The 20,451-nt window shown below is 42.4% G+C and overlaps 1 protein-coding gene across 2 annotated transcripts in view; it reads right to left on the bottom strand.

The window, feature by feature from the left end:
• Positions 1 to 7,889: 7,889 nt before the first annotated feature.
• Positions 7,890 to 20,451, bottom strand: part of DCBLD1 (discoidin, CUB and LCCL domain containing 1) — a 35,523-nt gene continuing 22,961 nt past the window's right edge. For both annotated transcript variants that reach the window (XM_017739699.1, XM_017739700.1), the window contains exons 8-14: positions 19,381 to 19,505; positions 17,666 to 17,813; positions 17,469 to 17,585; positions 15,903 to 15,993; positions 14,821 to 14,870; positions 13,174 to 13,293; positions 7,890 to 10,684 (exon numbers count right to left, since the gene is read on the bottom strand). In XM_017739699.1, the coding sequence (XP_017595188.1) occupies positions 10,167 to 10,684; positions 13,174 to 13,293; positions 14,821 to 14,870; positions 15,903 to 15,993; positions 17,469 to 17,585; positions 17,666 to 17,813; positions 19,381 to 19,505 (1,169 nt within the window). In that variant the 3' untranslated portion in view covers positions 7,890 to 10,166. The remainder of the gene's footprint in view (positions 10,685 to 13,173; positions 13,294 to 14,820; positions 14,871 to 15,902; positions 15,994 to 17,468; positions 17,586 to 17,665; positions 17,814 to 19,380; positions 19,506 to 20,451) is intronic.

Raw genomic sequence — 20,451 nt, 5'->3', positions numbered from 1 at the left:
TGCTCCCAGTGACTGAGGTCACTGAATAGTCCTCTGCAGTTTTGTTTCCAGAGACCCACATGCGACAGAAGAGAAACGTGTCCTGACTTAGGATATGTGTAAGAAGTCTGGTTTTGCTGGTTAAACCTCAGCTCAATGGCCTGAAAAGAAAATGGCCTAACATATTTCAAGCTTGCCTTTATAAGCTTGAACTTACACTGCGGTAATTGGAAAATATTATCACCTTGTGTAGTGTGTCTTTTCCAACATGATGCAATTCCCAATTCTTTAGAAGTTTCACAGTTGGAAGGGAACCAGGGAGTTGAGAAGTGGAAAACTTGCTGACTTTGAAAGATAAATACTCAATTTCTTTGGATTTTCTTTTCTTGTGGAGGTAGCTGTTGCTTTTAATGCTTCAGAGTAGCCTTGTCTTAGCTACTCTGCCTGGTGTTCCCTTCCTACAGACCTACTTTGGAATCTGCTCCTGATGCCCACTCCTGTGCAGGACATGATGCTTCTAAGCCAAAAGTTTGAAAAAGGCCAAGTAGTAGTTTTCAAGGATTTTCAATTCCTAGGTGAAAATTTAAGCCACTTGGGTAAATTTTCCACACTCCATACAAGTGTTTGATTCAATCAGCTGTCAAAATTATTCACTGTCTCTTTGTCAGCCTTCTGCCTTGTATGCTGAGACTTGTGTTTCCCAGCTGTACCTAGGTAAGCACTGGAACTGCCAAGGTTTAGAAGGCTCTGCAGGAGTATGCTCTTCCAGTCCCCGGTGGGAGGTATGTTAGTAGTCCATCTATTGTTCCCAGGAGAACTGGTTACAGTTTTTCTTTGTAACTTTCTACTACAGATAGTGTCACAATTTCCTACAGCCTTTTTTGCACTATTTTTCCAAACTTCCTTTTTGAAATGCAAAAGCAATGCAGCCTTAGCCGGTCCCCCAGCTTCCCCTCCCTCAGTTGTGGGGCCATCAGCTCCCTGCTGCCTGGTTTGCAATGGCTGGGTCTCAATCAGGAGGTTAGGAAAATGTAAGTACAAGTAAAGTGAAAGTACAGGCATTCACAGATATGTTTTGATTGCCTGTAGTGCTGGAAGTCAGGGGTGCTTGGGAGACAGTTGCTGGGTAACTTCCCTGTTAAAACTGCAAGTCTTCAAACATATCAGTAAATCTCTGTAAATCCTGTTGATTAATCTTAATTTACCTATGAACTGTCTAAATATTTGCATAGACGTTACTTCTGTCAAATGAAATAAGTCAGATTCCCATGAAAATATTTTTTCTAATGTTACTTGCTGTTGTCCCAGTGCTTCTGTCTGTCATCCATTTCTTTAGGGGAATGGAAGCATTAACACTCATGCTGCTGAACTGGAATAGTTACGTATTTGGCCCACTGGGCTTACACTGCTGGAAATGTCCTTGACTTGATTGCTTTCTCTTCCAATAAGAATTGGGGTGTCCCTGTTCAATCCCTACTGGAACAACCTGTAGAGAGTTTGCCACTGTTGACTCTTCTTCAGCTAACGGTAGGGGAAGAAGGTTGCTGTAGGTTGCCCATGCTGATCCTCTAGTAGAAGTGAAGCCTTTGAGTTATGTTCATAAATGCACTAGTTCCTCTTGGTTTAATTTATAATTTGCATGTTGTCTGTGGTTCTGTGAGAAGGGATTCCCCATGCGTGCTACGATTTAAACCCTGCCGTGTGTACCCTCAGCTTCTGAGGGTGGCAGGTTTGGGTTTGGAACTGAGAAATTGACTTTTTATATATGATAAATGTGAATTTATTTACAGCTGTCAATTGAGTGCTACTTCAGGCTTTTCTGTTTATTTGATACTCCTTTTTTATCCAGTGTGGCAGTTCAGGTGTTCTAATTCGTGAGAGATGTGGGGTGTTATAAGACAATTCGGAAAGCCAGCAGAATTAGGGTGCTCCTTTAAGTGTTAATTGAAGTGTTATTTTAAATCCAGGTCACATATTACTAACTTTTATTTTAAAATGAAAGACATGGCAATTCTATGTATTATGACCCCCACTTACTAAGTTAATGGGGTTGTCTTGAGTGGTCTGGGTAAGTAGGCAAGTGTACTTGGGGCTGTGTCAGTTTTATGTTGTTTTCCACACCCAAACTTGTCTATTACTCAGTAATTGCAATTTGTGACCCGAATCCTCTTTTTTTGGTGCAAAGTATTTGCATTTGTATGTAGTGCCAAGAGGGGGCAGCAGCTTCCTTCCAATCTTCAGCATTAACGAGCTTTGAGAAACGGAACCTATTGTTTTGTGGGTCGGTTGTTCGTTTTTTTGTGGTTTGGTTGGTTGGTTGGAGTTTTTAATTTAAAAGTTTAGAATAACTTTATTCATTAGGACTATTTCTAGTAACATGTAATCTTAAAATAATTAACATCCAGTCTAATTGACATCCTGTAGCAACTAGTTTGCAGATGGCACATCTTACAGTTAAAAATTGTGCTCTCTACATATCAGTGAAGCATATGTCCAAACACTCATAAACACAGACATGTATAATTTCATATAGCTCTGCATTCATGACTTGCTAAAAACCACTTGATTATCCCCATCAATTACTTAAAAAAATGAGTGCTCTGCTCTCTTACAAGCTCAGAGACGTGGAGTGAAATTTTTTATCTCTTGTTTGTGGATGGGTTAAGGCTTTCCAAAAGAAGGGACCAAATGCACTGATAAAACATGAAGTGAGATACCAGGTAGGTTCATAAATACTCCTGCCTGCACTTTGCCAGTGCCCTTCAATCATGATACAGAACCAGCCTTGTCCTGGAATATTTGCTGGAACAGAGGCTGCCCATGGTCATGTCAAACTGGTGAGGAGAAGTGGGAAAAAAAAGGAGATGACAATTGCGTTTTGCTCTAGTCCAGTTTCAGACAGATTCCTCTTGGTTGGAGAAGGAGGAAGGTCAGTTCACATTGACCCACCATCATCTTTACTGCTACTCGTTTCCAGTGACCACCAGATGATAGTCCAGTCTCCAGACCTTGTTTTTTGTCATCAACCAGGTGATCAGTAGAATGTTCAGAGACATATTTATGTCCTTGGTGCTGGTCCTTGTACAGTGATGCGATTGTACTGTAAAGGGGGGAGGATGGACCATGACTTCATATGTTAAAAAGTTACCTATATGCATGAAATACTTACCTTAAAGGAGTGTGAATGCCATCTGCAAGGCCCTTGTATGACAGTAGAGAATTTACTGCAGCATTGTTAATAAAAGCATGGCTCTCTTTGTCTTGTGGCATGTCAAAAAAGGCTTGTGCCTTTTTTGATGACACACTGGAAGCGCTTGGATAAGTGTGGAAGAGAAGGTGCATGAACCATCCACAACCTTTGCACATCCACGTATGACACCAGCATTTCCATATGACAGGCATGCTTTATCCAGGTCACCTTATTCAAATTTTATAAAACTGTCTGTCAGAACAGATGGTGTCACTTAAGGATAAAAAGCTTAGCCATAGATGTGAAGAAAAGCTGCCTCTTCAAGTGAGGTCTGCTAGCTCATCTTAGTCTTTATCGCCCCTGTCTTTCCCCCCGTGACAGAGGACTTTTCACAGGTTTGTGGTTGGTGTTTTCAGAGGCCTTTACATTTTCAGATAGGTTTGATTTGTTGCTACAGCTCTGGACAGGTGGCAGTGTATCTGTCTATCTCAGTTCGCCCATCTGTGAAATGGGTGTGTGCCTGGGCCAGAGAAATTAAGATGCACAAAACACATTTGTAAAGACCGGTCTCTGGTGAATGCTCAGGGGGTTAAGTCATTCATACCAGAGGTGGGGTGGTGGGTAGTTACTGTCTTTCTGAGTCTTTTCTCCCCTTGTTTTATGGCAAGCATCGCCATCTTCTCTGCTATCTGCCACTCCTCATGGAGGAGGTCTCCTGATAAGCTCCCTGTCACGGGGCAGGCATCAGCCATTGCTGTGTGTTTCTATACTGTTTGTTTTAAATTGTTCTTGGTGTTACTTTTAAGCCTAGAATTTTGGCTCCCTCCCTACTTTTTTGCCTGCCTTCTAGTAGGCAACGTACATGTGTTTTTAAAGTCTATTATTGTCTGTTGTCATCTGATCTGGCTGAGAGAATGTTACCAGCTTTGAATAATTTGTTATGTTTGTAAGTTTTCTCACTCTTTTTGGTAGCTCAGATTTTGTAGGAGGAAATGCTGAGTATTCAGGGTATTGTTCCTCTTCGGGTTAGCCAATAATGCAGATTATTAATGCATGAAGGGAGCTTTTCCTGTAAAGTCTGTTAAAAATTTTGTGTCTAGTCAAAATTATGGATTCTTGAGGTCTGTTCAGGGTGATTATTCAGGGCACAAAAGCCTTAGTATTATGTCGTATTTGTTGACTTGTATGTTTTGCTATGGTGAAAAATTATGTTGTGCTTTAACTCGATTAAGTTGTCTCCTTCCTGGATTTCTCTTTTTTATACTTGTGACTGTACAAAAATAAACAGAATTGTAATCTCTTGGATGTCACATGGCAGAGCAGTAGCTGTGTTGTGAGCGTCTGAGTAAGTAATGAATTAACTCAGGCCAGGACAAGAGGTCACTGAATAACCTTTGCCTACTGTAAATGGCAAAGGTTTTTCAGGACTTAATAGCCGCTTAATGTGAGGCGAAGCCTAAACAAATTGGTGAAGTTTGAATGAAAAAGTCTCCAAATTCTCATGTCGAGACTATACAATGAGATAGCACAGAAAGTCAGATGTGAGGCATCCTCCTTATCACTGGTAGCATGAGTTTTCTCCAACTACGGATGTCTTCCCTCTTGTCTTTATCTAGTTTAGAAATATTTTATCTGACTCCTTGTCGCGCGTCCTTAATGGATTGTAGGACTGTACCGGGGGGAGCAGGGGGGCTTCAAAAAAAGGAAGCCCTCAGGAGAGGTTTCTATTTTAAGTTTGAAACTGATTGTGCAGAAATGGCACCTTCCTTTTAAATAAGGATGTTCTGTGAAACTCACTCTGTCTTCAATAAATCACGGGCATCGCAATGTTAGTCTCGTTAACCCCACGCAGCTATGGCAGGGTAATTTTCAGTGTAGGTATCAACAACACTGATGAGTTTCAAATGAAATGGTAAATTCTGCTTTCACACTGTGCTAGTCACAGTGGAGGCTGGAGGTCAGTACAAACTTACATCATAGCTGACATTGGAAAGAAAAGGTCAGTACACAATTTTTATTATGGAAAATAATAAGGAAAAAGGAATGCAACAACATAACCTTGTCATTCCTTGGGTCTGGCCTGATTACAGGCTGAGGAGCCTTTAAGATGTCCACTTGCTGAGCAAAGCTTACCTAGTTTTGGAGAGAGGGGGGACAGAAGAATACAGATGCGTTTCTACAAGTTTACTTTTCAGTGGGCATCTGATCCTGCAGGACTGCTATGAGACCACAGACTCCCTTCTTAGAACTCTCTTCATTTTTTCATTTTTTGTTTTAATCATAGCGATCCACCAAACAGGTAAGCACAGTTAGGCATCTGCTCCTGTAATGGGACCTATAGCCTGATATTCATATCCTGTGTAGAGAATATTTTGTGCCTCAGACAGGGTGCCACTAAAATCTGCCCATGGAGTGAAGAACTGCCAGCTCTTTGGCAGTCAGTGGGAAAAATCTGAAGGATGTCTGTATTAAAAACTTCATCTTCCCAGGTTTTAGCCATGCCAATAATGCAGGCCAGCCACGGGATTCACAAGCTGCTTCTAATGATTGGAATCCAACCTCCTTTGGTTTTTTAAAATAAGGAGGCAGGGAGGGATCTGTCATTTACACACAGGTGTTGAGAGACACTGCTGTGACTGCTGCTGTTTTAGCTCAGTGCTCACAATACTCTCAGATGCCAGGGGTGCAGATCAGCCTCAGGGCTTTCCCTGCCTGCCCCCATCTCTGCAGACTGCTGAAATGAGTGGGCTACTAAGCTGGTTGAACCCATTCTGTGGTTGGTGTCTGGAGAGGGAGGTGAGGCCAGGCCGTTGATCCAGGGAAAGACCATAAAAGGAGAGCAGGTGATGCTCTAAGCAGGACACACCCTGAGCCAGGAAATCCTAATTCCAGTCTAGGGCTAATTTTAATTTATTGCCTGTTGGATGTAAAGATCGTGGTAGGTACTAGGGTAGGGTTTAATATCTGATGCTTATCAGCTAAAAGAAATACTCTAGAATTACAATTGATAGGAAAAAATGATTTTGTATTGAGCATTAGAAAGGTACTTGATAAAAGAAATAAGAATTTGCTATCTACTTGCCAGTCTAAGGAGGTGAGAGCAAAGAAAATTTGTGTTTTTCCTGTGGTATTTTTGGAACCTTTGTTGTAGTTGCTTTTTAAAATTTCTGTTTTAAATATAAGGCACCAGCTGGAAATGCATGCTGTCATTTTTTGGTTTCAGTTATAGGTAGCTGACACCATTTTTTACACTTTCTTACCTCAAGAGCCACCTCCTTCCTTTCCCTTGGTCAGACATATGCAGTTACAGTGCTGCCCCTGTTCCCAGCAAAGTCAGACTTGCTGTCAATAGCAATGGGACAGGCAGGTCCTTAGTTCCAGGAGCAGTTAATATTTAACTTTCCTATGGACTCTGACTTGGCTTTACTGTTCCAAACCACTGGGAGTGCCTGCTCAAGGAAGAAGTCTGGGACCAAAACACCACTGAAAGTCTCCATTGACCAGAGGATCAGACTCTGCTCTCACACAATCTCTTCGAGATGCTGGAGAGAGATCCAGAGCTAACAGGCCTTCTGAGCGTAGAAATAACCCAAAATGGTGCATACTTTAACCTTCACTGTGGAAGAAATGTTTTTAAACCTGTGATGTTTTATAAGGCTGCTGGTGTTAAACCTGCATCTGGCTTTGTCAGTGAGGACAGGCTGATGTAGACAAGCTGGAGTTTGATGTATCAGTATGTAAAAAGCCATTCAGGGGATGGACATGAGGATGAGCACTAGCACTGGTAAGATTCAGGCAATCCTCTTTCATTCCTACACCAGTTCCTCTTTCATTTCTACCACATTAGGATACAGAGACGTAGGGTAGGAAGTTCCCTTGCATATCTGCTGCTAGGCCAAGGTGGAGAGGCTCGAAGCTTTTCGTGTTAACCACGCTCAGCAGTCACTAAGATGTGAACCATGAAGCACCATGGCAGTGACCAGGAGATGTGCTGCCTCAGTCCCTGTCAGCACCAAGGCATTGTGAAGGGAAGCTCAAGATGATCGTGGATATATTTTAAGCCACCTTTGCAGGTTTGTTGGGTTGTTTTTTTGAGGGGGGCGGGGGTGAAGGCAAGGTGCAAATTGAGACCAAACTTTCCATTAGGATAAATCAACTGTGTTAAGATGGGTTTGAATGACAGCAGAAATGGGCAGATGCTGCCAAAAAGCCTTTGACACTTGTACCATATTGCAGATGTGCCAAGCATGTGGCAGAAGTATGCAAAAAGTTCATTATAATATAAGTAGTGTCATCTGCTGCCGGGTCGCCTTGCATTGCTGTGTTATTTAGCTGCCTCATTAGATGGGGAGTAGGCCTGATTACTGACTTGTTTGTCAAGTGACAAGTCAGGCTAATTAGTTGTGTGGGCAGAGGATTGGTTTCAGGCTCATCAGGAGGGCATCCTCATGCTTTCCTCAATCATATACATCCAGCAGCAGGGTTTGGCACAGGAGTTTGTTTGTGGGTTTTTCTCTGGAGCTTATGGACAGAAAATCTGGGCTAAATGGGGCACTGAGAGAATCTTTTTTTAGCCTGTCACACTGGGGCCATGAATTGCAGCAGCGCAACTGGCACTTTTGCAGGGCGTAAGGAACGCTTCCTTCTCACCCTGCAGGGTATGTGGCGAGAGTGGGCGTGCAGTGATGATCGAGTCACCGAGTGAAGTGGCAGGCCTGTGTGGCTGATTTACAAATACCAGTGTTCTTTATTTACACAGACATGTAAACAACAGAAGGTAAACAACACCGCCCAGCTCGGTCTAACAAACAGGCTGCTGCTGTTTCACTTCAGGACCTGAGGTGTTTTAGACATTTCACAGAAACTGTATTGACAGCAAACACAGGAAGGCTACGAGGTTACCTTGACTCTTTCTTCTTTGCACGGTAATCGCATGCATGGTGCGGCAGCGCTGGGGAATGGCACCACCTGAGGCCGCAAAACAAGGGTATGCAAAGAACCCACTCAGAGCTTGCCTTAAGTTCGGGTATGGCTGGAGTGAGCAGTATTTGTGAGCAGTACCACTGCAGTCTGTCCTCTGACAGCACTTTGCACCCAGAGATCTGAGAGCACTCTGCGAACAGACTGATCAGTCTTCGTTGCATCCTTTGCAAATTATCCCTTGTTTATATACAAGGAAAAAAATGGAGGGCCTTCAAAGAGCGACTTTCCCAGAGCTCAGGTTTTACTGGTCTCGTTTCCCAACCTTGTGCTTTAACTATAGCACCATTCTTTCATCACAGAAGTATATAGCTTCTTGGCATTTTAGGACAAGCTTTCGAATTCAAAGAAATGCCCCAAGCACTGGAGGTAGAAGGGCAGTGGACGGTCCCAGTCACGACCAGAAGCTGTTCTGCTCCAAAGCTGCCTCTGCTGAAAGAGGAGCCAGCTGCTGTGCGATACATTGCACCCAATCCCAAGCTTTTTCAAGTTTGTCCGAAAACGGAACTAAGGGAAACATTAGCTGCAAAAGAAAAACTATTAGAAAACAACAGTGCTGATCTGCTGTCTTGCAAAATTAACTGCAACAGTAACCCATACACACACTGTGTTTTACTTAGTTGAAATACTTCTAACAGAAATGTTACACTAAATTTGTAAGACAGAAAAATGCCTAGTAGAGAAATGAAGAGTTCAGGAAGTATGCTGCTTTGTGCCAAGGAACAAATTTCCTTATAGTTTAGCAGCAAAAGACTCAGCTAGGGCTTGAACAGCCTTGAATTCTCAGCTGTAAATTCACATTTTGGTTACACACACACTTCCTAAGTAAAATAAAATTGAAGGAACTCCCCCAGGTTATCTGGTGTTGGATGTGTCGTTTGGTTTCGTTTGGTTTTTTGGTTTGGTTTTTTTTTTCTGTTATAGTATTAGAAAACAACAGTGCTGATCTGCTGTCTTGCAAAATTAACTGCAACAGTAACCCATACACACACTGTGTTTTACTTAGTTGAAATACTTCTAACAGAAATGTTACACTAAATTTGTAAGACAGAAAAATGCCTAGTAGAGAAATGAAGAGTTCAGGAAGTATGCTGCTTTGTGCCAAGGAACAAATTTCCTTATAGTTTAGCAGCAAAAGACTCAGCTAGGGCTTGAACAGCCTTGAATTCTCAGCTGTAAATTCACATTTTGGTTACACACACACTTCCTAAGTAAAATAAAATTGAAGGAACTCCCCCAGGTTATCTGGTGTTGGATGTGTCGTTTGGTTTCGTTTGGTTTTTTGGTTTGGTTTTTTTTTTCTGTTATAGAGTGATAACCATGGCTTGAACCCAAAACTAGTTTCAGCCTTTCTACCTTTTTTCTAACATGAATTGGAAGTTAGATGGGCTCAGCTTGTATGCTAGATCAAATTCAAGCGTGTGAGAATTGCTGCTAAAAAAGCAGCTGGGAAGTTGTGTTTGAGCACAGTATTTAAATACTCAGCTGCCTTGTCTCATGCACATTATGCAGCAAGTAGTTTAACTTCTATTCTCCCAGTAAGAACTACAGCCCTATCTTCAGTTATCACAGCAAAGGAGATGAATCAACACAACCGTAAGATACACCATTTACAGCTGCCAGTACAGCAGCAGGTAAGATAAAGACAGAAAAAGAGGACTGTTTTTCTTAAATAGGCATTTCTGCAATCCTTTCAAACCCCCAGGTGAAAAGGAAACTTAAGAAATTCTCCTTAAATAAAAGCTATGTACAAATTGCACACATTGCAAATGGAGCACTGAGATCAGTTACAGAAAATAAGATGTACAGTCTTCACTGATAACATCTCTCTTGCTATAAACAGTGATAAACAGCATATGCTTTCTTCAGATGTCAGAACCCAGCAAGACAGCAATATTATGTACACAGGGCTTGTTTGCCTTCTGCCTCCCACAGCAGAGTCCCTCCAAACTCTGTTTTCACTTCAGAAAGCTGTGCAGTGACGCTCCTGCGCACCGCGCCGCTCCTGCTCGGCAAATCACAAGAGAGCTGTCATTGCTGTCTGGCTTATGGGCTTTAGGCAGTCCCTGGGCGTGGAGTAACCCTCGCCCCCGAGAGCAGTTTGCTGGGGTTTCTGGTAGTCTGTGCTGTAGCTCACGGAGGTCAGAACACCATTAACTTTGGGTTTGTCGTAGTTTATGACACTCTGGGGTGTCTGATAGTCTCCGTTCCTGGTGTCGGTCTTACATGAAGTGGAGAAGCTGCTGGCAGTAAGGGAATGTATCTGAGATGAGGCAACAGGAACGTTATAGCCGTTCTCAGAGGGGAAATTATTTTCTCTTGCTGTGTGCCGCTCTATGATGGGGGTGGCATACTCGGGCTCTTGGCTAGTCAGGGGCAGAGCATATTCGTGCCTGTTAGCTCTGTGAGGGCAGTGATAGTGATTTTCAAACTCAGAACTCCCCCTTCTTCCCTCCTCTTTGGTGTCCATGGGGCGAAAAGTAGATCCTTTACGTGTTACCGTCCCAGTCCCGATCATGAGAGGCTGCTGATAATCTAAAAAGAAGTATGAAATGTTCAGTAAGGCATAGTTTGGTTATGTATATAATACTTATGCATAGGTAGGTATTTTATGCTGAAAAACTACTGTTATTGCGTCAAATGTGTGGTTATTGGGGATGTGAGGAAACCTTTCCCCAACACCAATCCTGTAGCCTCCTTCAGCGAGTAAGAGTTGCAGAACATGGCAGAAGCTCTTCCATGGAGAAGCTCCAATCTGCCACCTCTTTTCCTACTCCCTCCCTCCCTTTCCCCACCTACCCTCCCAAATAAATCAACATTTCTGGAGTATAGTTTAAAGCCCTAAAAAAAGAGTGAGGTCAACAAAATATTAGCAACAAACTGGACAAAGGACATTGCATGAAGATCCACGAGCAAGAAGTTCTCCAAAATGAGTGTTCCACTTTTGGAATAATTAAAATGCCCAGAGGATTCTTAACGAGCCGGCTTTATTTAAAAGGCATCTCACAGTAGCTGACTGACAAGAAGGATGAAGTTAGGCAAAACGGCAGCCAAGAGAGTCAATGGAAGTGTGAAATGTGCTAAGCCAGCTCAGCACGGCTGTGGGCATGCCAGGGGGGATGAGCTTGGGGGGAGAAGTGGGAACAGTGCTGCCGCAGAAATTGGGCAGTCACCTGGTCAAGGGGGATGGCAGGGATAGACCTGGCCTAAGGCAAACGGCCTGAGCAGGAGCAAGGAGTGAGATGGAGGAAATAGGGCCTCAAGAAGTGCGTGTTTGCACCTCTAGTTAAGGTAGATGCCAGGCTGCCATGTGAGGAGATCTGAACTAGAAGGTTTTCTGAAAAAACCAGTAATACTATTATGAGAAAAGTGAACGTTCTAACTTTCTCGCTTTGGCGCTGGTGACAATCTCTTACAGATACATACGGTGGCCTGAACAGCTCTAGTAAATGACACTGCTAAAGTATCGTGTTTTCATGCAGGCGTGAAGAAGTTAGCTCGGTTTCTGTTCTGGCATCGCGGTTCATCTGACATGAGCGTCGAATTCGATCCCATATGTCCTGTGAATCTTTTTGGCAGTTTCTGGCTGTGTCCCAAACTTCAGCATGTAGGGTGAAGGTGTTATGATATTTCACTAAGTAAGTGGTGCAGCTCTCCCCAGCATCGCTGCCGCCATCCCCAGAAATCTCTCTCGCTCAGGATGAAGCATCTCAACTTCCTCCTGGCTGCCTTTGGGAACCGGCAGGCAGCTGGGGGTCTGAAGTGAGGGAATTTCATGTAGCATGATAACCTATATGCAAATTGTGTGCCTTCTGCAATTAAATTATTAAACGGCACATTTCTAGGTTGCATTCGCATTTTTGTTTCATGCTTTTTATTTTTAAGGAGACTGCAGGTGAAATGCTAAGGCTGGGAATGTGCCTCAGCCAGGCTGAGAGTTAAGACTTCCCACAAACACAGCAGGAGGGGATGGTGGAGAGAGTAAAGGCTTCCTAGATGTGGCCAGGGAACCAAATAACCATCACTTGTGAGCAATCTTTATTCATTCTCTTTCCTAAAAACTGCTTTATAGGTCTCTGCATATTTATATTGAAAGTTTCTATAAAGGATTGAAACTGTCTTTGAAAGATATTGAGAGCAGCACCATATGGAATTACAGTAACCATCCATTTGTTTTTTAAATGTATTTCTCTGCCAAGCACAATGAAGAAATTCTAAGGAATTTCTAGTTCTGGAGGCTGGAAGCAGCAAACTAATCTTTCTTCAAGAGTGCTGATCACTGATCCCATGAAATAGCTGGTCTCACTAGCCATACCAGACAGACTAGACTAGGTGGGGATAAGATGTGCTAAGAGGGTGCATTAAAAAATCATCCCTTTGGGATGCAAATAGTACTGATGCAGGGATTTTCTCTATCCAAACAGTGACCTGGAGCCAAGGTAGCACAGGAGAGGAGCACTGTGGCTGGCTTTTTTCTTCTCTCTCATCTACCTGCTTCCACTTCAGGAGGCCTCATCTCCCAGATAGTTCAGGCACCAGGAAAGCTGCGCAGGGATCTCAGCACAACTTCCAGCTGTCCATGAAATCCCACCATAAACCGACTAAGTAATTTTTCTCTTTGATCAGCAGCAAGGAGCACCATATTTTGTTCCATTCCCAGAGACATTTGTGTTTAAATAGAAACACAAAAATTAGTCAACAAAAGGAACCAATCCTATCCTAGGCACATTCTTGCACTCCATCCACGCCTGAGTGCCTTCCATCATTACCTTCAGCTGTAACTATTTCAGAGTCAGGAAATTTTTCCAACAACTCCAAGAAAAAAATTCCACAATAGTGGGGCTTTCCCTGCCTAATATATTTAGCTGCTTCACTATACATCTGGGATGAACATGAATAAATCTATTTCTGGGCCCAGCTTGCATAAGAGCTGAAGCCTGTAACATCGCTGGGCCATCCCTCTCCCTGTTACCAGCTCTGCACACAGAGCAAAAGGAATGCATCTGAAGGGGAGCCACTGTTACCTGCCATGTCACTGGTGACCAGATCCAGCTTTTGTGGTGTCTCCTTCTCATTGTTATAGCTGATGGTAAATTCAGTTGACTGATGTCTGGTAAAGGGCTGCTTGATTTGTTTCCAACAACCTATGAAAAAGAAATAAAAATAGAAGGCTTATCAGCAAGTTAAATGCTTAAAAGGCTTACCAGAAACTTTAATTTTTGGTATACTCATTGCTGTCAATAGATTGAAATAGTTCAAAATATGACTAAAATGGGCTGTTTGTTTAAAAAAAGCCCCCTAAATATGGAGGGTGAAGGAAGAAGTGAATCATCAACTGGGATTTCCAAGTTTATATAAGATATTTTGGCAAGAAGGGCTCAAACTCTGTAGGTGCTTACAGTGATGCCTTAACAAAGTATATTGATAAAATACCAGCTTTAAGTCAGTTATGTTTTGGCATTGAATATCTGGCAAAAATAATGCTTAAAATTTCTCTTTTTTTCAGTAGATTAGTGTGGCTTCCATTTTGTTGGTATCGGAGCACCTGCACTCATCAATTAACTTGTTCTCACAACATCCTTGTAAGACAGAAAAGAAAAAAATCCACAGTGTCAGGGACTTGCTGGAGCCTGTGCCAGGAGGTCTGTGGAGAGGTGAGTTTGGCTCACAGCTTTCTAAGCCACAAGCCTGGTTCACAAGGGCTTAGGAGCTTGATTTATGAAGCAGACATGCAACAAATGAACTGACTGGGTAAGAGGCTATCTCCAATTTCTTGGGATTTGTCCTCATTAGCAAGTGAGACAGGATTATGATGTGACCTTGAAAAATCATATTAGCAAATATGATGTTAAGTACAAATTAATTTTCTAATGAGGGCAAGCTGCAGTGGGTAACAGCATTCCTTTCACTGACGTCAGCACCTGCTGAAGGAAGAAATTTCGGAGCTGAGCTATTGCAACAGACTTTTCAAGAGACATATGAAATGCTTAGTGGTTTGGGGTTTTCATGGAAAGCTGAGTTTCAGAAGGATATTCCTCTACAGAATTGATTGGCCAGGAAAAACACCCCAACTGCCAAGCTGATGGGAACCCCATCTATAAAATGTTATTGAGCAAGACAAAGAAAATACTGCATCAGGGTTTTGCAGTCATGTCCTAAAGCAGTATGCTCAAGCCAATCCTTCATTCAATACAGTTCAGTGTTGTTAGGCTTTATAAGTACAGTTTCAGCCAGGGAGGGCAGTGAGAAGAAAATATTAAAGCCGTAAAATATTATTATCCCTTGCTCTCTTGGAGAAAGGCAATCCCCTCTGCTGTGGGGAAAAGAAAAGAAAAGCAGCAATTTTCTGCAAAATAGGTATTTTGGAGGTGGGAAGGAAAAGGAGGGCACCTGGGAGCACTCTTACATGCTAATTTATGCACTCTGTATAATAGATCTTTTGTTAATTGCCTTTCTGTCATAGAAACCAAATTATATTGTTTCTCAGGGCACTGTGCTAGGATGACACAAGTGGGACTATCGTTTGCCGTTTCCCTTGTATGAAGACATGAATTTGAATGAGGAAATGTGGATGCTGTTTCACAAGCATTAAAAGCTTAGCTGCATAAACCCCTTCCTGCTAGCCCAGTGGACAGGACAGGACAGGACAAAGCGCATGATTCTCCACTCACCTGATTTCTGAGTACTGGATAATCCATATGAAAGTCCTTTGGCTTCTCGCCTGTGAGGAGAGAAAAGGATTTATAAACATCAATACTCACAGCATTTCAGCTTCATGCCTTAGCTCCAGCAGAGCCTTTTTATTTAGCGGCTGAGGACAAGGCTTCACTTCGAGTTCCTGGAGGTTGCTGTTTACTAGAACATCAGGCATGCAAACCAGCACTTTGACATTTTCTTTTTCTCCGTCTATGTGCAAGTTGTGAGTGCTGATGTTCAGATTTCTGGGGCTGGCACTCATCAATTTGATGTGTCTCTGTTTATATGTGTCACTCCAGGCTATGTTTTGGTGTGCTCTGCTGAATTCTTTGGCTATTTTATAGATTTACTGGGAAACCAGGACAGACCTGAGTATTACTGGTGATGAAGCAGCATCACCAGAGCATTGCTTATACTTCCAAATCCCCATCTGCTGACAGAAGCATTTCCTGGCTCAACATGCAAGTGCAGGTTCATAGGAATGGGCATCTAGCAGGAAGCACAGTTAGCAGTGCTCCTTCCAGTACTTGGACTTGTGAGATGAAACAGCTTGGTTTTAGCTGCTTACACCAGTGTATGTGTGCAACTCCAAGGAGCCCAGCTCTGCTTTCAGCCTGCTAGGTTAAGTGCTCTAACTTAAGGGACTGGGATACAGAAACACAACAGGAGGAAAGTAAAAGAAAATGGTCCAGATAGATAGCTCAAATCTTCCCTTCACTGAATTTCTTATTTGGCTTTGGTGTGGAAAGTATCCTGTCTTCAGCTGCTTTACACCTCAGTGTTTGTGGGTATATGTAGGGTGAAGAGAACAGCTGGTTACATTGGACTGGGTGCACAGTCCTTACCTGCTTTACCTTCATTTTTTTCTGACTAGGAGAGGCATACAGTAAGAAATACAATTTACAGAGACACAACATGAGTTCTACTTAAAAGAAAGGCTGAGAAACAGGATCAATTCCCAGCTCCCTGGTAAAGAGGATCTGGAAAGTGGGCATGGAGTTGGACATGCTAGCTAGGTACCCACAAATGCCTCCTTTAACAAAAACCAGTATCTTACTTGCGTAGGGCTGCGCAGATACAAATTCCAGAGAACAAGAATAGACACAGCACGATGAGGATGGGGACAATTATAGCTGTAAGCTTTAAACCTGCATGAGAAAAAGAAAGGGATAAAAGTTTAAAAGGCAAATTACTCTGAAGCTGGTAATTTTTACTACAGCAAAAGGTAGATAAAGTTGCAGGAATGCTTCTTGAAGAGAACATGGAAATATACAACTGTAAAACTAAAAGGCCACTCCTCAGCCACGTACCTATGTGGAACAGTGTTGAAACAAAAGAGTTGAATATACTTTCTCAAGGGTGACACTTGACTTGGCATCTATATGCATCCTTACAAAGGGCAATTCTTTTTTATTACACACTAGATGACTTAAAAAGCCACTCATACACACTCGGTTTTCAGTTGCTTATAAATCTGCCAAAGGAGACTACAACTTTATATGCCAAGTATCTGGCTCATGCTGAACTGGCTGAAACATTTCAGTCAAAATGGTTCAAAGATTTCCATGAGGGAATCTAGGGAAAAACCTGTTTAGCCACTGTAAATTCTATCACAACATACTTTAGAGCAGGGATTTGAAAATTAGCAGTGGGGTGGTTCTTGTGTCAGGAGTGTGCTGTTCCCTGTTTCTACAGACACTTGCCAGCTGTGAGAATAAGGCAGTAGAAGCGTCCACAGAGTATTTGCAATTTAGCAGATGAAATCTCAGTAGATTTCATTTTCAGTGAACATGGATATGGTTTACTCATACCGCTGCACTGATGAACTGAGCTTGCTGGCTCTTGGCAAGCAGATTCAGAAATTTTTTTTTCTTCCAGTGATTGCTTCTTATAATCAGTTTTTTCACAGAGGCATTTCTACAACTATCAGCTACCTAATGGGTAGTAGCATTTGGTACAGTGGATCTGACAATTCCTGCCTGGCTATGAGCCCACCAAACAGTCAGTATAAGCACCAAATTTTGTTTGTTTCCTTTTTAAGGTCTAAGAAGTTAGCTCCACAACATTAAAGGATGAAGACTGCAAATTCAGGGAGAATTACGCAAATTAAGGTTGTCTGAGCCCCCATGAACACAGGCATTATGGAAGAATGTTTAATTACACAATCAGGCACAACTGTATGCTGCTTTCAGCTGGGAGCTCACTCTGGAAGGCGTCATGGTTGTGTGGAGAGAAGATAACACTTTTGTGAGACGACTACCTTGCATATTAAAAAATTACAAAATACAGGAAAAGAGTGAGAAAGAACTCTTTCAAAAATTGCTGCTGAGTGCTCACTGTATTCCCTTGAGCCACCCACCAAGCATGGCAGATCAACCAATATGACAGGGAAACCAAAGCCCAGTGTTTAACACATCAAGGAAAATTAAGGCTTTCAATCTCTTTCTGTGCCTTAAGGAAAAGAACCCATTGCTCCTCCCTCTTCTCTCTGTCATTAATAAAGTATGAAATAAAGTATGAAGGGAAAATAAAAGTTATGATTTGTGAGAAAGTTTAAAGTTTGCTCAGACTCGGCTGAAGACATGATGCATCCTAGAGAAAATGCAGCACTAGGCAGTGTTACCCAAGTTAGTTTCTTCGGATGGGATGGGCTCTGTAACAGTCCTGTCTTCTTTTCCAAGGGAGGTTTCTGTGCTCTGACTTGGTTTCTGCCACATTGAATGTGTAAATGAACTGTTAGCTGCAAGAGAGAAGGGGGCATCAGTGGCACTGGGGCAGTACAGTGGGCTTTAGAGGCACCATGCACTGCTTACCCCATACCTGGCATTATTCGACATCCCATCAGCTCCAGCTTCAGTGCTATTCTTTGGTTCCAGGTTTGAGGGATAATCCGCACATAACGGGCCACTATTGGAGGGATGAAGTTATTGCGCACTATGTCACCAGAGTTGGAGTTGCCTTGGAATATCTGCAATGAAATGTGAACACATTGTTTGCTCTGTTTTAAAAGTCTCTTTCTTCAAAGTGCTCCTGACATCCAACTTCAAAGATTTTCATTATCCTAAAACTAATACCTTGATAACCTGGGATTCAGCCACAAGATTTTAGGAATTGAGAGTTCCGGAAAGAAATAATCTTTTTAGTTGTGCCAGATGATCACATTTTTCTGTTAGCTTGGAGGAGAAAGATTATCACCGTTTCAATATTGTACAATTTATAGTTAATATATGCTGGTATAATGCAATCATTTTTTATTTAAGAGTGCTGCAGCACACTTTCTTGGAAATATGGTATAGAAAGATAAAAGAAAAAAAACTGAGGTGAACTATTTCTAGGCATTTTAGTAAAATGGTCAGTTTTCTATATCAAGCTTGAAGAGTGACTATTAGCTACGCAGTTGTTACTGCACTGTATACTACTGTATACTGCTGTATACTACTTATACAGTGTTTCCCAGAATCAGCTCAGTCCCTTGTGCAGAACAGTAGTCCTTGCAATATTAGTTCTTGGACATGCTTCATCACGACCTAGGAAACCTTAAAAGCCTGATGAGATAGAGAAGTGAGCTCAGCATATCTTAAATAAAATGCCAGGCCACATGGGGTTCTGATGGGACAGGTTCTGTCATGTACCATAGCTGAAACTAAGACCGTATATACTACTTTCAAAGGATACTTGTATATAACAAGTCACTGTGGGAAACTGCAAGCCTGCACATTTTAAATAACTAGCCTTTGCAGTTCAGCCACTACTAGGCTGATGTGTCACTCTTTGGGCCAGCATCCCCTCAGTTTAACATTTAAAAAAATATTAACCCCATTAATGTTGGGCAGTGAAATTCCTTGCCATGCAAGCCAAGAAAATCAGAGCTAGCAGGAAATCTCTCTTCAGCTCTAACAAGTTTTCTTCAAAAACTGCCATCAGCCCTGAGGACCAGGTAGAGCCTTCTCCTGAGGCAAGCTGGGCTCCCTCAGGAATGATGAGTGAAGGTCTTACTGAACACTGTGGGGCCAGGGAGGAAGGCTTTTGGGATTTCTTTTGTTTGAAAGGAAACATGAGATTTTTGAGGGGAAAAGGTTCTCAGACAAACTCCTCCAGTAGCCCTGCCCTTCACCCGAGGGGTTGTTTCATTTGGCAGGGGGAGGTGGATTGACCATCCCCATGCACTTGGAGCTGACCCCTCAGCTTTGCTGGTGCCGTACCAACAGCAGCCCTGGCATGGGCAAACACTGAGCTGAGCTAAGGACTTGCCCCAACAGCTGCTGTTGAGCTCCACAATTACACCACTTTTTTAAAAGAAGGGTGCAGACATACACATGCCTCCCTGTGTGTGTCCCACAGCTTCACCAGTCCCTGGATAACTTCACTGTTTCGACAAGCTCGCTATCTACTCTGTAGCCATAAATTACACCTAGCCCAAGTCTAGACAAGTTTGAAACTCCAACCTTTCTTGACAGTGAAAGCCTGCCCTTCAATTTCAAGACAGCATACATGTTATTGGTTTGTGTTTTTCTACCCTTCCCACTTTCCCTTACCTTTTCTTCATTGCTCAGAATCCCTTTGTAAGTTCTCCATTTTGAGTTGTTATTTTTATAATTCATTGTAAATGTCTTCACATAAAAGTTGAAATTCATGGATCCAGAACCAGTAGTCTTAATCCCTTTCAAAAAATGCAAGAAACATTTTCATTTGCTATGTGACTGTTTTAAGGGAACATTTTCAAATGCAAACACAGAAGCCAAAACAATTCTGAAATCTTGGTCTTCAAGGTGTTAGTTTATTTTTCAAACTGTGTTGAAATTAAGTTTAAAAGTTGGGTGAAGAATGGAAATCCATTTTAAATTGTGAATTTAGAGCAATGGATATTTTTAACAGAGCACAAAAGGCCTAGGGAGCTGGGCCTGTTCAGCCTTGAGGAGAGATGGCTGAGAGGGGACCTCATCAATGTCTGCCAGTATCTGAAGAGGAGTGCCAAGAGGATGAAGCCAGGCTCTGCTTGGTGGTGCCAAGCAATGGGACAAGAGGCAATGGGCAGAAACTGATGCACAAGAAGTTCCACCTGAACATGAGGAAGAACTTCTTTACTGTACAGGTGACCGAGCACAGGACCAGGTTGCCCAGAGAGGCTGTGGAGTCTCCCTCACTGGAGATATTCAAGAACTGTCCGAACACAATCCTGTGCTGTGTGCTGTAGCATGACCCTGCTTGAGCAGGGAGGTTGGACCAGATGACCCCCTGTGGTGCCTTTCAACTTTACTCATTCTGTGATTCTGTGATAATTGCTTTTTGGTACTATGGTCTGTATCGGCCATCTTTACATCTTTAGCAGCAACTGTAATTTACAACTAAACCAGGAGGTGAAAACAGGAATTTCTTTCACCTAGGCCTTGTTTCAAAGGCTGTGACTTTCATGTTTCTTATTGATTCCAGATCATCCATCTAGACTCTACTGATCCCTCTGCAAGTATTTTGTTCTAGCAGCATGTTTACAGATCAGATATGCATGACAGTTGAGTTCAATCCTATATCCCCATGGGAAGACAAGTCTTGTAAGTAACGATGATGTTTTAAATAGGAAAATAATATTCATCAGCACAGAACATTTC

The sequence above is a fragment of the Corvus brachyrhynchos genome, unplaced genomic scaffold (assembly GCF_000691975.1).
Source record: "Corvus brachyrhynchos isolate BGI_N302 unplaced genomic scaffold, ASM69197v1 scaffold14, whole genome shotgun sequence".
Classification (NCBI taxonomy): Eukaryota; Metazoa; Chordata; class Aves; order Passeriformes; family Corvidae; genus Corvus; species Corvus brachyrhynchos.
This window is presented reverse-complemented; position numbering and strand designations above follow the sequence as displayed.